Source organism: Salvelinus namaycush, chromosome 24 (genome assembly GCF_016432855.1).
Source record: "Salvelinus namaycush isolate Seneca chromosome 24, SaNama_1.0, whole genome shotgun sequence".
NCBI classification, from domain to species: domain Eukaryota; kingdom Metazoa; phylum Chordata; class Actinopteri; order Salmoniformes; family Salmonidae; genus Salvelinus; species Salvelinus namaycush.
The window spans coordinates 12,161,343-12,178,005 of record NC_052330.1 but is presented as its reverse complement, the minus strand read 5'-3'; the positions used below and the strand labels follow the sequence as shown (position 1 = coordinate 12,178,005).

Below are 16,663 nucleotides of genomic sequence, written 5' to 3'. Positions count from 1 at the left end.
ATTTGCTGCCAAAGGTGATTCTAACATGTATTGACTCAGGGGTGTGAATACTTATGTAAATGAGATATTTCTGTATTTCATTTTCAATAAATTCGCAAACATTTCTAAAAACATGTTTTCACTTTGTCATTATAGGGTATTGTTTGTAGAAGGCTGATACAATAAATATATTTAATCAAATTTGAATTCAAGCTGTAACACTGAAGACACTGTAATTAAGTTTGGCAACGCGCCGCAACAACATTACTGTAGATGGCGAGTTATTGTGTCAACCCTCCTTTGTGTCACCCCATAATGCTCGTGGGGTCACGGCCCTCCCCTCCTCCCCTCTCCTTCCACCCACCTGATCTGCTGGTTGGCCTCACTGCGGATCTTCAGCACCTCCTTGCCCTTAAGCTCCAGCTCCTTGGTGAGCGTGTTGATGTTTTCATTCAGTGTGTGGATTTCGTGGTCCAGCTCAGCAATGTGGTTCTTCCTCCTTACCACCTCCTCCTGCAGGTCTGAGATACGGCCCAGCAACTCCCTCTCCTTTGGGGTAATAGGCAGACATACACAGGCACACACACAAAGATACACAGAAACACACAAAAACCAAGCAAAAAAAACACACGTTTGAGTTAGCATTTGATCTCATTTGTGCATTCTTGCTGTGCTGTTGTGCTGCCTCCTTGTATTCCCAAGGGGTACTGTGATGTTGGATACCATCTTTACAGTGCCATGATGCTACAGCTTAAGTGGGCACACTAACATACCATGGTCACTAGTGATTAGGCCTGGGAATTGCCAGGCACCTTACGATACAATATTTCCACGATACTTAGATGCCGATACGATCTGTATTGCGATTTGATACTGTGATTTTATTGCAATTCGATGTTCCAAACATATTGCTCATTATATGTCTGCTGCAGAGAGACATGAGAGAGCCATGAGAAAACAAGTTTTATCAGTCATGGAAATTAAAGTCCTGAAAACAAATTGTCTCCCTATTTAAAAATAAGATGGAGAACAAGCTATGAAGGAAAAAAACTGGAGTTTTAGTGCAAATATACAGGCAGCAAGCGCAAAAATTACATTGCGAGATTGTCAAAATGATACGTCGAGGAAACTGTGTTGTTCAGATGGGTTAAATGGAGAAGTAGCCTGAAATCTGGACACTGACTGTAGGTCTATAACCTCTCACATAGCCTAATCTAATAATAACTCATGCAGAATTAAGCATTTCTTGTTGTAAAATTATACACCAAATGTACATTTTGACTCGAGAACAGGAGTGGAGAAATATGATGTCACGTTCGCTGGAATAAATATCGGACCAAGGCGCAGCGGATGTTGAGTTCCACATAATTTAATGATAAAGTGAAACTTAGCAAAGACAAAAACAAATAAACAATAAACTAACAACAAACCGTGACTACAGAGGTGCAACGTGCACTAACTCAAAACAATATCCCATAAAACACAGGTGGAAAAATGCTACTTAAATATGATCCCCAATTAGAGACAACGATTACCAGCTGCCTCTAATTGGGAATCATACAAAATCACCAACTGTCACGCCCTGGCCTTAGTTATCTTTGTTTTCTTTATTATTTTAGTTAGGTCAGGGTGTGACATGGGGGATGTAGGCGTTTTTGTCATGTCTAGGGGTTTTGTATGTTTATGGGGTTTTGTCTAGTCTAGGTGTTTGTATGTCTATGGCTGCCTAGATTGGTTCTCAATTAGAGTCAGCTGTTTATCATTGTCTCTGATTGGGAACCATATTTAGGCAGCCATATTCATTGGGTATGTCGTGGGTGATTGTCTGTGTAAGTTGCCTGTGTCTGCACTTATCATTATATAGCTTCACGTTCGTTTGTTGTTTTTGTAAGTCTGTTTAAGTATTCTTTGTTTCGTTATAATAAATAGATGTATTTATATCACGCTGCGCCTTGGTCCTCCTCTCTTCAACCATACGACGAACGTGACACCAACATAGAAAAACAAAACTAGAACCCCACATAGAAATAATAAACTAGACTAACTCCCAGTCACGCCCTGACCTACTCTACCATAGAAAATAAGGGCTCTCTATGGTCAGGACGTGACATATGATTTACTTCTTTCAGCATCTTGAGAAAATGAATGCGCGGTTAGCAACCGTCTGTAATGGTGCTATTTTTATCAGCATAAAATCCTTATTTCAAACAACATAAAATATGCATCCAAGCTGAACTGAAATCTCCTCAAAAACAGCTTTTCATTTCCTTAAAAACGGTCAAACTGATACAATTCTGCAAGTAAAATCTTTCCCGTTGTAAGGGGTGTGTAACTGGTGGCAGGGAAGTCAGACGCAGGAGAGCAGAACTAGGTAATAGCCGGCGCAGTTTAATTCCAAAACCAACGGCATCAAGAAAATAACAACTTGGGTACAAAACCCGACGCGCACCAGTCAACATGTGCACAAGCACTTACAAACAAACAATACCACACAAAGACATGGGGGGAACAGAGGGTTAAATACACAACCCGTAATGAGGGAATGAAAACCAGGTGTGTGGGAAAACAAGACAAAACAAATGGAAAATGAAAAATGTATCGGCGATGGCTAGAAGACCGGTGACGTCGACCTCCGAACACCGCCCGAACAAGGAGAGGAACCGACTTCGGTAGAAGTCGTGACACCCGTTGAATTAATTAATTTTTTTACATTTTCTTCCAGGTCCCTAACAAGCTTTGCTGCACGAGAGAAGCAGAGATGAAAGAGGGCAAGGGTTTATTTAGTCTTCTAGGGCAACAAGTAATCAGAAGAGAAGCTGCATTTATATAAGTATAGACAAGTTGACTAACAAATAGGCTATAAGCAGAAACAGGCCTATATCTAAAAAGGCCTGTAAATAAATAGTTCTGCCATCTCTGACTGTACAGCTCATTTTATATATTTGCGGGTTAGGTTGGATGCGGGCCTCAGATTTTTACTTTCTCACATAGTCAGGGGTTGCTGATGGGTTAATAGCAACAGTGGTGGAAAGAGTACCCAGTTGTCATACTTGAGTAAAAGTAAAGATACCTTAATAGAAAATTACTCAAGTAAAAGTGAAAGTCACCCTGTAAAATACTACTTGAGTAAAAGTCTAAAAGTATTTGGTTTTAAAAAATATACTTAAGTATCAAAAGTAAATGTAATTGTTCAAATATACTTAATTAAGTATTGAAAGTAAAAGTAAAAATAATTTCAAATTCCCTATATTAAGCAAACCAGACGGCACCATTTAAAAAAAAATATATATATATTTTTACAGAGAGCTAGGGGACCACTCCAACACAGACATAATTTACAAATTAAGCATTTGTGTTTAGTGAGTCCGCCAGATCAGAGGCAGTACGGATGACCAGGGGATGTTCTCTTGATAAGTGTGTGAATTATACAATTTTCCTGTCCCGCTAGCCATTCAAAATGTAACAAGTACTTTTGGGTGTCAGGGAAAATGTATGGAGTTAAAAGTACATTGTTTTCTTTAAGAATGTAGTGAAGTACAAGTAAAAGTTGTCAAAAATATAAATAGTAACGTAAAGTACAGATACCCCCCAAAAAACGACTTAAGTAAAAATACTTCAAAGTACTAATTAAGTACTTTACACCACTGAATAGTAATTGCGGGCGGATGCGGGTGAACAAACAGCTGACCCGCGCATTACTAATGGCCACCACTCAACCTCTCTCTCAGCACTAAATGTATACTTCACTGGACACGTGTGTTGTGAGGTTGTTAGTACTGATGCTGCTGATATGTCTGAACAAATCTCTAAATATATCTTATATTAATAAATAAAAGTGACTGTACTGCTTGTATTTGTTTATACTAGTCTGAGCTACAACAACGTGCTAGATGACTGTTGTATCGCCTGGAAAAGGTCGCATCCCAGGAAAAAGGTAATCTTCTGACTATTCGCTCAAACCTGGCTGTTGCTGTCTGGTCCAGTCAGGGTCCATTGTACTGAACACCTACTGGTAAAGCATTCACTAGAATACATGTATTTAGTCAATTGTTCAGTATGTAATAGGGACAACGCTGCCATTTAAATCTAGACGGACTATTATCACTCTCTTTCTCAAAGTTACTGTAACAGTTAACTCTACAGTTTGATAGATCAAATGCAAACATCCCCTTTAGCCCAGGCAGAAATACATGTAATTACCTGATTATACTGTTCAGAGAACTATAACTACATCCCAGTTGTAGATGAATCATGCTTTGCTTGGCTCAAAGATCATTTCCCCCTTCAGCAACGGCACATCTTTTAAAAAGTCCTTCCCTCGAAAACAGAGACTAAGCAAAGCATGACTTGACTTGACAGCATACTGTCAAGTCAAACTCTGGTATTGAAGTTGATGGCTCTTGTGTAATCAGATTACAATCTGTATTCATTTTGAATTCCTGTAAATATAATTTCATGCCAGCTGATTATTGTGATAACAGTATTGTAGTTATTAATGTGTGGGCCACTGCAGGGGGCTGGTTTCAGTGGACTAGCTCACTCTCCTCCATAGAAGCTTGTTAACCCATCCTCTGCCTAACAGAGATTCATTGTGACATTTCTGCTGACTCCCCAGTGGATACCTGTTTTGCTTGGGAGCCAACATGATTGCCATGTCTCTGCATGGGTTGGTTGTGGATTACACAGGTAGAGGCAGACAGCGCTGAACATCAGTGTGGGAAAGGGAGTTTTTGGCTATGTTCCAATTGGCATGTGACCCTATCTTTGTGTATGCAGTGGCTGGTTAGGCGAGTGTGTGTCTGTGTGTCCATTTGTGTGAAAATGTGTGCGCGCAAGTTGATTTGATTGATGTGTGCCTGGGCTGTAAAGTGAGAGAGTGGCGGCAGCTCTATTAGCAGCACTGAGCCTCACAGTGAGGACCCTAGGCTGACCTGCAGAGGTTCAGAGGGATAGTCTGAATACCACCCTGACAACTAACACTCTCCGTTACGGTGGCACTATAAAATAGCAATATTCATTGTCCATCTAAAGATGGACACTGTTGGAACTTTTGTATGGTGGAGCCATTTGAGCGGTACTTCTCAAAATCAAACAGATACTTTTCTAGGGCAAAGGAAGCTTTAAAGGCTTTGGACAAAATGTCACAGGAACAAAATAGCACTTCAGGTTTCAAAGACTCCTCTGAGGGGATGGTGGGAAGTTGGTAGACGGAGCTCCCAACTCCAATAATCACCATATTTGATCTCTGATCTTTGACAAAAAGCTCTTTAGAAAATGATTTAATTTCTGTGGCTGGCTGGCACTTAGTTTGACAGCAGTGTGACTGGAGATGGGTAGAGGGTACAGTACAGTGGTAGAGGTCTGGGAATAGGAACGTCTCAGCGAGGAGCTGATTAGAAGACAAGTCTACTGGCCTCGTGAGGCCTCTTTGAGCCCCAGCTCCCCAGTCTCTCTCTCTCTCTCTCTACAGTTCCAGAGCAGACTGATCAAAAGGCCAGCCAGAGCACAGCCTCATCATTAGCGGCTGGAAGCCACATACAGAGAGAGAGAGAAAGAGAGGAAGTGAGAGAGAGCTGAGTCACTAGAGGGAAGCAGTCAGATCCTGTCTGTGAAGCCGGAGTGATTGGAGGTACTGAGACCCTCACCCCCAAAACTCAACCTCTCCGGGGCTACATCACATCACAAGGATGGGAGGTATCGAGCTGCTGCCATTAGTCCAAGAATTGCCACGCACCAGAGAGAGGTGAGTCACAATGGCAGATGAAATCTTTCTTCAGCCTCCATAAATGATATGAGATCAAGTATACCTGTGGTTTGAATTCAAATCATACCCAATACTGCAACAAAGCAGGAATAACTCCAGGGCCATTGATCCGCCATACAGGTGACACTGAAACGTCATTGATAAGGAAACTTCTTTACAGATTAGGCTCTGTCATAGTAACTATGAGTCACGACCACTGAGGGGAGAGACCATCCTCATTCCCCCACCCCAGCAGGAGCGCGCACCTCCTCTAAACATCCCGATCTGCCCAATAATCTGGGAAAATAGAGGCATCTATCACAGTTTGCAAACAGGCCGCGGCGTGTCTCCGCTGTGAAAAATAGGTCCGCTGGTGATGAGGAGCCATTAGCGATGCTTCAGTTGTTGGAGATGAATTGAGCATTTACAGGGCTGTGTAGGATTTCATTAAGACTAGGTCTCATAGACAGACATTGTTTTGAGGAATCAGCCTCCGGGGACTACAGCGTGGGGATATTAACTTTCAGATACAGAAAAACGTGAGAGGAAATATGACACAGACCTCTCGATGGCCAAAATGCACATGGGCGCGCACACGTACGCACACGGGCGCACACACACACACTCTAAACATTCTTCAGAGCCGTTTGTCTGTCAGAAGCCGAGCATTCGTCTGTGGGGAAAACTGATCACTATCCCCAGCAAACGCAATTCTCCACACCGCAGACCAGGCCTGCTAATCTCACAGCTCATTAAACAAGCCGGCACCGTGCATCTCTCAGGGGCCACAATTATCGATAAGGCAACACAGCGCTCAGCGCGGGCCCCGCCGCCCGCCGAACCATCAACAGCTCAGCACAGGGAGTTATTTGTTAGATACATCTCTACGTTTCCCAGAAAGAGGACGAGCAACACTTTGTACCTCTCTTCAGACAGCCCTCTATCTGCCGGGGCTGCTGGGCTGGAGGAATGTTCAAAGGAAAACACCATGCTCGGCGTTGCTAAGGCTCTTTGATTAAGGCACTGAAGGCACATGTTCATTCTAAAGATCAGAGCTTTGCCATTTACTGGGTAAAACCACAACACCTCTATAAGAGACAACAGCAGCCGTACAGTCTGGGAAACATAACTGGCGGCTGTGATTAGCAGATCTGTATAATGAAGGATGACTCAATGTACGGGCAGTATGGGCATAATGCATTTAAATGATGGATGGCTCACGTGGGAGGGATGTCTCAGCGGCTGGGAAATCATACAGCCCTATGGGACATAGACAGAGAGACAGGGCTGTGTCTGATACGTCTGACTGCTGAGCTGAACACAGACAGTTCGAAGGAGAGGGGGCTTAGAGAAGGTTGTTGGTTGATTGAGACACCACCAGGAAGCCTGTTTATGCCATGAGAGATGTCAGACGTACTAGTACTGTGGTGCTTGGATATGGCAGCCCTATAAGGGATGAGAAGAACAGGCCATGGTTCACTTCACACACACCTCTCAGGGGCAAAGACCAGGCAGGGCATTTCATATGAATTTGAGATATGCATTGCTGTCTAATACAAGCGAGAAACACGCCTCAAAGACCTCAATATATTTCCTGTTTTGTTTTCCAGGTATCCTCGCATCGTAACAGAAGGTGGATCTCACAGACCTGGCAGTGTGGTGCCAGGACAACAACCTCTCCCTCAATGTGAGCAAGACAAAGGAGGTGATCATGGACTACAGGAAAAGGCGGGCCGAACAGGCCCCCAGTTAAAATCGACGGGGCTGTAGTGGAGCGGGTCGAGAGTTTCAAGTTCCTTGGTGTCCACATCACCAACGAACTATCATGGTCCAAACACACCAAGACAGTTGTGAAGAGGGCACGACAACACCTTTTCCCCCTCAGGAGACTGAAAAGATTTGGCATGGGTCCCCAGATCCTCAAAAAGTTATACAGCTGCACCATCGAGTGCATCCTGACCGGTTGCATCACCACCTGGTATGGTAAGTGCTCGGCATCTGACCGCAAGGCGCTATAGAGGGTAGTGCGTACGGCCCCGTACATCACTGGGGCCAAGCACCTGCCATCCAGGACCTCTATATCAGGCAGTGTCAGAGGAAAGCCCTAAAAATTGTCAGAGACTCCAGTCACCCAAGTCATAGACTGTTTTCTCTGCTACCGCACGGTAAGCGGTACCAGAGTGCCAAGTCTAGGACCAAAAGGCTCCTTAACACCTTCTACCCCCAAGCCATAAGACTGCTGAACAATTAATCAAATGGCAACCAGAATATTTACATTAAAACCCACCTGCCCCCTCCATTTGTTTTGTACACTGCTGCTACTCACTGTTTATTATCTATGCATAGTCACTTCACCCCTACCTACATGTACAAATTACCTCGACTAACCTGTACCCCCGCACATTGACTCGGTACCAGTACCCCCTGTATATACAGTTGAAGTTGGAAGTTTACATACACCTTAGCCAAATACATTTAAACTCTCAATTCTCTCAATTCCTGACATTTAATCCTGTTAAAAATTCCCTGTCTTAGGTCAGTTAGGATCACCACTTTATTTTAAGAATGTGAAATGTCAGAATAATAGTAGAGAGAATTATTAATTTCAGCTTTTATTTCTTTCATCACATTCCCAGTGGGTCAGAAGTTTAGATACACTCAATTAGTATTTGGTAGCATTGCCTTTAAATTTTTTAACTTGGGTCAAACGTTTCAGGTAGCCTTCCACAAGCTTCCCAGAATAAGTTGGGTGAATTTTGAATTATTTTGTATTTTATTTCATTTTTAATGATTTTTTATTGAATATTTGAAACATACAATATACTTGCAGTGAAGCCGCTCAATAACTACATCATACCAGTCATCCAACAGATTCCCATTCAGAGCGACACACAGAAGCATCCAGGGTCAGTGCCCTGCTCAATGCCCTGACCGATCCTACCACCAGGCCAAAAAATGTGAACCCGAACCCTCCAAGATCCTCCCCACAGTTCCCCAATAGCTGTTGCTCAACCATTCGAGACTCCTCCCACAGTTCCCCCAAGAAGAAAAAATAAATAAAAAAGACAATTCCATTCCCCATCCCCAAGAACCCCCCAATGCACCAACAACCAAGAGAATGAACTAAAGAGAAAAAAGGAAAAGACAGAAGAAAACAGCAAACAAAAATGCAAAAAAAAAAAAAATACTATACATTTAAAACAAAGGACATCAAGGACAACTAAAATCATAACAGCAATGCCAACTGTATATGTTTGTGTGCATGTCTGGCACTATTACATGTATGTGTGTGTGTTCTTGTATGTGTTTATTTGAATGAGAGTGTGTGTATATGCATGTGTACAAACACCTGCACGGCATCAGCCTCAGGCAAACCGGCATTAGTTGTAAAAACACTGCCACTTAGTGTCATTCAAATGTACTTTTTATTATGTTTTATTTTGACTTTTTAAAAACTTTTATCTTTGACCATCATTCTCTCTCTCACACAGCAACTCCACTCCCACTTGTCTCCAATTCCACATACCAACCGTCATCTTCCCTCAGCCCATCCCATCTATCTCTGCTGGCCACCCACTTCAGGTTTCTACGCAACACATATCTTTCAACTATGCTGTGATGTTAAATGTACAATTTCAATCTATCTAATCGAATAGAATCCACAGATTGCGAGTTGAAGATAAATACTTTTACTAAGAGTATTGGTATATTAGTAATTGACTGACCCGGTCTCTCCAGATCTCCTAACAGTACTATTGCTATGGTCAATTTTAGATCAATGCTATGCATTTTCAGCCATTCCTGAACCTGCTACCAGAAACAGGCTACCTGAGGGCAATACCAAAATAAATGGTCTATAAATTCTGTATCCTCACAAAACAATCTGCAGAGCTTTGATGATTTTATGCCCCAAATATTCAACATTTTGTTGGTGGCAAGAATTATATATAATAATTTTAGCTGAAAAGCACAAAGTCTTGAATCTTGAGTTGTTTTATATATCAACTCATATCAACTATATCAACTCGCACCATAGAATCGGTACATAAAAAATGTTGCAATCTGTATGGCATAGTTGTCAACATCCTGGTCCTCAAATTAAACTGGTATACTTTCCTATTTATGCTATTTTTATTCCGTCGCCAGTTTTGATCCTTTATATTGGGCAGACAGACCAGTTCCCTACCTCCTCCCGCTGCCACCTGCCTCCTCCATTTTTGGGGCAATGTTGTAATCAATTGGTTGAACTCTTGGATTGAGCAAACCTTTCCGTACAATTCTGATAACTCCATGAAGGACATAACTCTACAATTCCAATTTACAATATAATTTAAGAACAAAATACCCTTTTCAAACATCATTCCCATAAATACAGGTATTTTATCAACCAGCACATTTGAGTTCAGCCATAATATTTGTTCTATCTTTTCAGGGGGATGAAATTGAAATTGTAGCCAGCTCTACAATGCTTGTTTGAAAAAGAGAAATACTTTGAAAAAAGTATAATTTTCAATTAATCGAAAATGAGACATGGCAATCTGCACAAAGGCAAAAAGGCAACTTTTAAACAATGGATGAGCTTTTCTTAGTAATCTACTTGAGAACCATTTAGGGTTCAAATAAAACGTTTGAATGAGTGAAGCTTTTAGAGAGAGCTTTAGTGCTTTTATATTTAATAATCTCAACCCACCCAATTCATATTCATTATATAGATAGGAATGTTTTATTTTGTCTGGTTTAGCGTCCCAGATAAAGCGAAATATTTTTTGCTCTTATGATTTGAAAAACGAATCATGAAGAGTAGGCAGCGCCATAAGTAAGTGAGTAAACTGAGATATAACTAAGGAGTTAACCAGGGCAATTTTTCCATAAATAGACAAGTATTTACCTCTCCATGGTTGCAGGATCTTGTCTATTTGTACAAGTTTTCTATTGAAATTCATTGTGGAGAGCTTATTTATATATTTTGTGATATGAATACCAAGTATGTCTACTTCACCATCAGCCCATTTTATAGGTAAACTGCAGGGTAATGTAAAAGTTGTATTTTTTAACGATCCAATACGTAATATTGTACACTTATCACAATTAGGCTTTAGTCCAGAGAGTACAGAAAAGTTATCTAGATCTTTAATGAGACATTGCAGGGATCTAGCTTGCGGACTTACTATAAATGTAACGATTGTCGTCGGGAGAAGGAGAGGAGGACCAAAGTGCAGCGTGGTACGTATCCATAAAACTTTTAATCAAGATGAATACATGAACAAAAACAACAAAACGACCATTGAACAGTTCTGACAGGTGCAACAAACACTAACCAGAAAATAACCACCCACAAACAAAAGTGGGAAAACAGGGTACCTAAGTATGGCTCTCAATCAGAGACAACGATAGACAGCTGACTCTGATTGAGAACCATACCAGGCCAAACACATAGAAATAGAAGACCTAGACCTACAACATAGAATACCCACCCACATCACACCCTGACCAAACTAAAAATAGAAACATACAAAGCAATCTACGGTCAGGGCGTGACAATAAAACTTGAGTCATCGGCATACATGGACAGTTTTGCTTTTAAGCCTTGGATTTCTAATCCTCTAATGTTGTTATTGGATCTGATTTTAATAGCCATAACGAATAGATATGGTGACAGTGGACACCCTTGTTTAACTCCTCTTGACAATTCAAAACTCTCTGAGAAGTAGCCGTTATTTACTATTTTACACCTGGGGTTGCTATACATTATTTTTACCCATTTTATAAGAGAATTACCGAAATTGAAAAAATCCAGGCATTCATAAATAAAATCCAGTCTTACTTTATCAAATGCCTTTTCAAAATCTGCTATAAATACCATTCCTGGCTTCTTATATGTTTCATGATGTTCTATTATTTCTAGTAGTTGTCGTATATTATCTCCAATGTATCGTCCATGTAAAAAACCTGTCTGATCAGGATGAACAATACCTTGTAAAACCCTTTTAATTCTGAGTGCTATGCATTTTGCTAGTATTTTTGCATCACAACATTGAAGTGTAAGGGGCCTCCAGTTTTTTAGATAGACTGGGTCTTTACATTTGCCATCTGGGTCTTGTTTTAATAATAGAGAAATCAAACCTTCCTGCTGAGTACCTGACAGACTACCATTTCTATAGGAGTAGTTAAAACAATCTAACAATGGAGCTTTTAGTATATCAAAAAATACTTGATATACCTCTACCGGTATGCCATCAAGCCCTGGGGTTTTTCCAGACTGAAAGGATTTAATAGCCTCAAAAAGTTCTTCCTCTGTAATTTGGCCTTCGCACTGATCTTTCTGTACATTTGTTAATTTTCCATTTTTTATATTATTTGGAAAGAATTCCTTACCATAATCTTTATTCAGTGGGAAAGGATGAGACGGAAAAGAGAACATCTGCCTAAAATAATTAGCTTCCTCTTTTAAAATATAATTCGGAGAATCATAGATGACTCCGTCTTCAGTAACGAGTTTCTGCAAATAATTTTTGTTAGCGTTCCTGTATTGGAGATTCAGGAAGAATTTTGTGCATTTTTCTCCATATTCCATCCAGTTTTCTTTGTTTTTGTAATAGATTACATTAGATCGTTCTTGAATAAGTTCCTCAAGTTCTTTTTGTTTTTCCTCTAACTTATTTTGTATCTCTGTAGTATCGTTTTTATTGCTATCTACCTGTACTATTAGTTCATTGATTTCCCTTGTTAGTCTTGTCTCTTTAGCCAGAAACTGCTTTTTTATTATTGATGAATATTGAATTGAATGACCCCTGAAAGTACATTTAAAAGGTATCCCAAACAATAAGGGGATTTGCTGAACCTATATTATACTGGAAAAATTCAGTTATAAATTATTTTGTCTTAGTTAAAAATAAGTTGTCCTCCAGTAAACTTTGATTAAATTTCCAATATCCCTGTCCACGTGGAAAATCTATAAGAGTTATGTGAATGCCAATTAGATGATGATCCGATCGCATTCTGTCTCCTATTAAAATTGTTAAACTTTTGATGCAAGAGAGAAAGAGACAAGAAAGTAGTCAAGACGACTAGCTTGATTAAGTCTCCTCCATGTACAGTAGGGAGAACAAGTATTTGATACACTGCCCATTTTGCAGGTTTTCCTACTTACAAAGCATGTAGAGGTCTGTAATTTTTATCATAGGTACACTCCAACTGTGAGAGACGGAATCTAAAACAAAAATCCAGAAAATCACATTGTATGATTTTTAAGTAATTAATTTGCATTTTATTGCATGACATAAGTATTTGATCACCTACTAACCAGTAAGAATTCCGGCTCTCACAGACCTGTTAGTTTTTCTTTAAGAAGCCCTCCTGTTCTCCACTCATTACCTGTATTAACTGCACCTGTTTGAACTCGTTACCTGTATAAAAGACACCTGTCCACACACTCAATCAAACAGACTCCAACCTCTCCACAATGGCCAAGACCAGAAAGCTGTGTAAGGACATTAGGGATAAAATTGTAGACCTGCACAAGGCTGGGATGGGCTACAGGACAATAGGCAAGCAGCTTGGTGAGAAGGCAACAACTGTTGGCGCAATTATTAGAAAATGGAAGAAGTTCAAGATGACGGTCAATCACCCTCGGTCTGGGGCTCCATGCAAGATCTCACCTCGTGGGGCATCAATGATCATGAGGAAGGTGAGGGATCAGCCCAGAACTACACGGCAGGACCTGGTCAATGACCTGAAGAGAGCTGGGTCCACAGTCTCAAAGAAAACCATTAGTAACACACTACGCCGTCATGGCTTAAAATCCTGCAGCGCACGCAAGGTCCCCCTGCTCAAGCCAGCGCATGTCCAGGCCCGTCTGAAGTTTGCCAATGACCATCTGGATGATCCAGAGGAGGAATGGGAGAAGGTCATGTGGTCTGATGAGACAAAAATAGAGCGTTGGTCTAAACTCCACTCGCCGTGTTTGGAGGAAGAAGAAGGATGAGTACAACCCCAAGAACACCATCCCAACCGTGAAGCATGGAGGTGGAAACATCATTATTTGGGGATGCTTTTCTGCAAAGGGGACAGGACGACTGCATCGTATTGAGGGGAGGATGGATGGGGCCATGTATCGCGAGATCTTGGCCAACAACCTCCTTCCCTCAGTAAGAGCATTGAAGATGGGTCGTGGCTGGGTCTTCCAGCATGACAACGACCCGAAACACACAGCCAGGGCAACTAAGGAGTGGCTCCGTAAGAAGCATCTCAAGGTCCTGGAGTGGCCTAGCCAGTCTCCAGACCTCAACCCAATAGAAAATCTTTGGAGGGAGCTGAAAGTCCGTATTGCCCAGCGACAGCCCCGAAACCTGAAGGATCTGGAGAAGGTCTGTATGGAGGAGTGGGCCAAAATCCCTGCTGCAGTGTGTGCAAACCTGGTCAAGAACTACAGGAAACGTATGATCTCTGTAATTGCAAACAAAGGTTTCTGTACCAAATATTAAGTTCTGCTTTTCTCATGTATCAAATACTTATGTCATGCAATAAAATGCAAATTAATTACTTAAAAATCATACAATGTGATTTTCTGGATTTTTGTTTTAGATTCCCGTCTCTCACAGTTGAAGTGTACCTATGATAAAAATTACAGACCTCTACATGCTTTGTAAGTAGGAAAACCTGCAAAATCGGCAGTGTATCAAATACTTGTTCTCCCCACTGTATATCGACATAACCTGAAAGGTCGCTCAGCAAGGAAGAAGCCACTACGGTTTGCAACTGCACATGGGGACAAATTGGACCTCTACATGACCTCTACATGCTTTGTACGTAGGAAAACCTGCAAAATCGGCAATGTATCAAATACTTGTTCTCCCCACTGTAGGTCTCGTTTTACTGTGGATATAGACACTTTTCGCACCAAAGTACGTTCATCTCTAGGAGACAGAACGCGTCTCCTTCCTGAGCGGTATGACGGCTGCGTGGTCCCATGGTGTTTATACTTGCATACTATTGTTTGTACAGATGAACGTGGTACCTTCAGGCGTTTTGAAATTGCTCCTAAGGATGAACCAGACTTGTGGAGGTCTACAATTTTCTTCCTGAGGTCTTGGCTGATTTCTTTTGATTTTCCCATGATGTCAAGCAAAGAGGCACTGAGTTTGAAGATAGGCCTTGAAATACCTCCACAGGTACACCTCCAATTGACTCAAATTATGTCAATTAGCCTATCAGAAGCTTCTAAAGCCATGACATCATTTTCTGGAATTTCCCAAGCTGTTTAAAGGCACAGTCAACTTAGTGTATGTAAACTTCTGACCCACTGGAATTGTGATACAGTGAATTATAAGTGAAATAATCTGTTTGTAAACAATTGTTTACAAAAAAATGACTTGTGGCATGCACAAAGTAGATGTCCTAACCGACTTGCCAAAACTATAGTTTGTTAACCAGAAATTTGTGGAGAGGTTGAAAAACGAGTTTTAATGACTCCAACCTAAGTGTATGTAAACTTCCGACTTCAACTGTAGCCTCGTTATTGTTATTTTGTGTTACTTTTTATATATTTTTTTACTTTCATTTATTTTGTAAATATTTTCTTAACTCTTCTTGAACTGCACTGTTGGTTAAGGGCTTGTAAGTAAGCATTTCAAGGTAAGGTCTATACTTGTATTCGGCGCATGTGAGTTTGATTTGATTTTGATTAGACATTGAAATAGCCTACAGGGGGAAAAAAATGCTTTGCTGCCAGTGCCATTTTCATCACCATAGGAAAAACTAAAACAAAACAAAAACCCTGTCGTAACCCTGACATAATAGCCTGCTTCTGTTGTGATAAAGGTCTGTCCTGATACGTCTGACTGCTGAGCTGAACACAGACAGTTTGAAGGAGAGGGGGCTTAGAGAAGGTTGTTGGTTGATTGAGACACCACCAGGAAGCCTGTTTATGCCATGAGAGATGTCAGACGTACTAGTACTGTGGTGCTTGGATATGGCAGCCCTATAAGGGATGAGAAGAACCGGCCATGGTTCACTTCACACACACCTCTCAGGGGCAAAGACCAGGCAGGGCATTTCATATGCATTTGGGATATGCATTGCTGTCTAATACAAGCGAGAATCACACCTCAAAGACCTCAATATATTTCCTGTTTTGTTTTCCAGGTATCCTCGCATCGTAACATGAGGTGGATCTCACATTGAAATAGCTTACAGTAAAAAATGTTTTGCTTTGCTGCCAGTGCTATGTTCACCTCCACAGGAAACACTAAAACAAAACCCCTGCCATATTAGCCTGCTTCTGTTGTGAAAAGGGCCTGTCTGCGGTAATAGGTAATAGGTTTAGATGATTACTGTGTCACGGTGGAAAGCGAAGCCGTTTCCACTGCAGTAGGTACCCTGGCTCGTTGACCTCATTTTATTTGGCAAGTAGAGCTGTATTTGCCTTGTAACCTTGCTGAAGACTGACTAGCGTAGAAGTAGGTCCCCTCAGAAACAGCTGTGTGCCTGGGCCTGAACATCTCGCCATGGCCATGACAGAGGACCCAGGGCGTTAAACTTCATTTCAGTGATTTATGCCGATGAAGGGCACCGTTGTCAGAAGATGGGGTGGCTGGGAGGGCAGGTATTATGTCAAGTACATCTACTGCTCTCTAACTGACGCATCAGCTGAGTCCAGCCTCTCCTGTGTGTAATACTGTCTTTTAACCTGCTAATTCTGTCATCTGCGGCATAGCTATTGTTGACGTGCAATTTGCAATAGTTTAGCTCTTTGTTTCTGAGAACATGGCCTGTGTTAGTGATATAAAGCATCCCGTTTTGCTGCAGAAAGTGGAGGAATAGGGAGCAAACGGATGATGTGTTCAGCACAATACTTGTGCATAGCCTCTTGCTGTGGAGTGTGTTTGGGTGTGTGCTTTGCGTGCGTGTGGGAGGGAAGGAAAGCTGTCGCTTGTTCTTTCT

General features: G+C 41.3%; 1 protein-coding gene across 1 annotated transcript in view; it reads right to left on the bottom strand.

The window, feature by feature from the left end:
- The window catches only part of LOC120019492 (protein FAM184A-like), a 159,273-nt gene that overhangs the window by 8,916 nt on the left and 133,694 nt on the right, over window positions 1–16,663 (bottom strand). Inside the window, exon 13 of the mRNA XM_038962792.1 lies at window positions 344–528. Within this exon, the coding sequence (XP_038818720.1) occupies window positions 344–528 (185 nt within the window). The remainder of the gene's footprint in view (window positions 1–343; window positions 529–16,663) is intronic.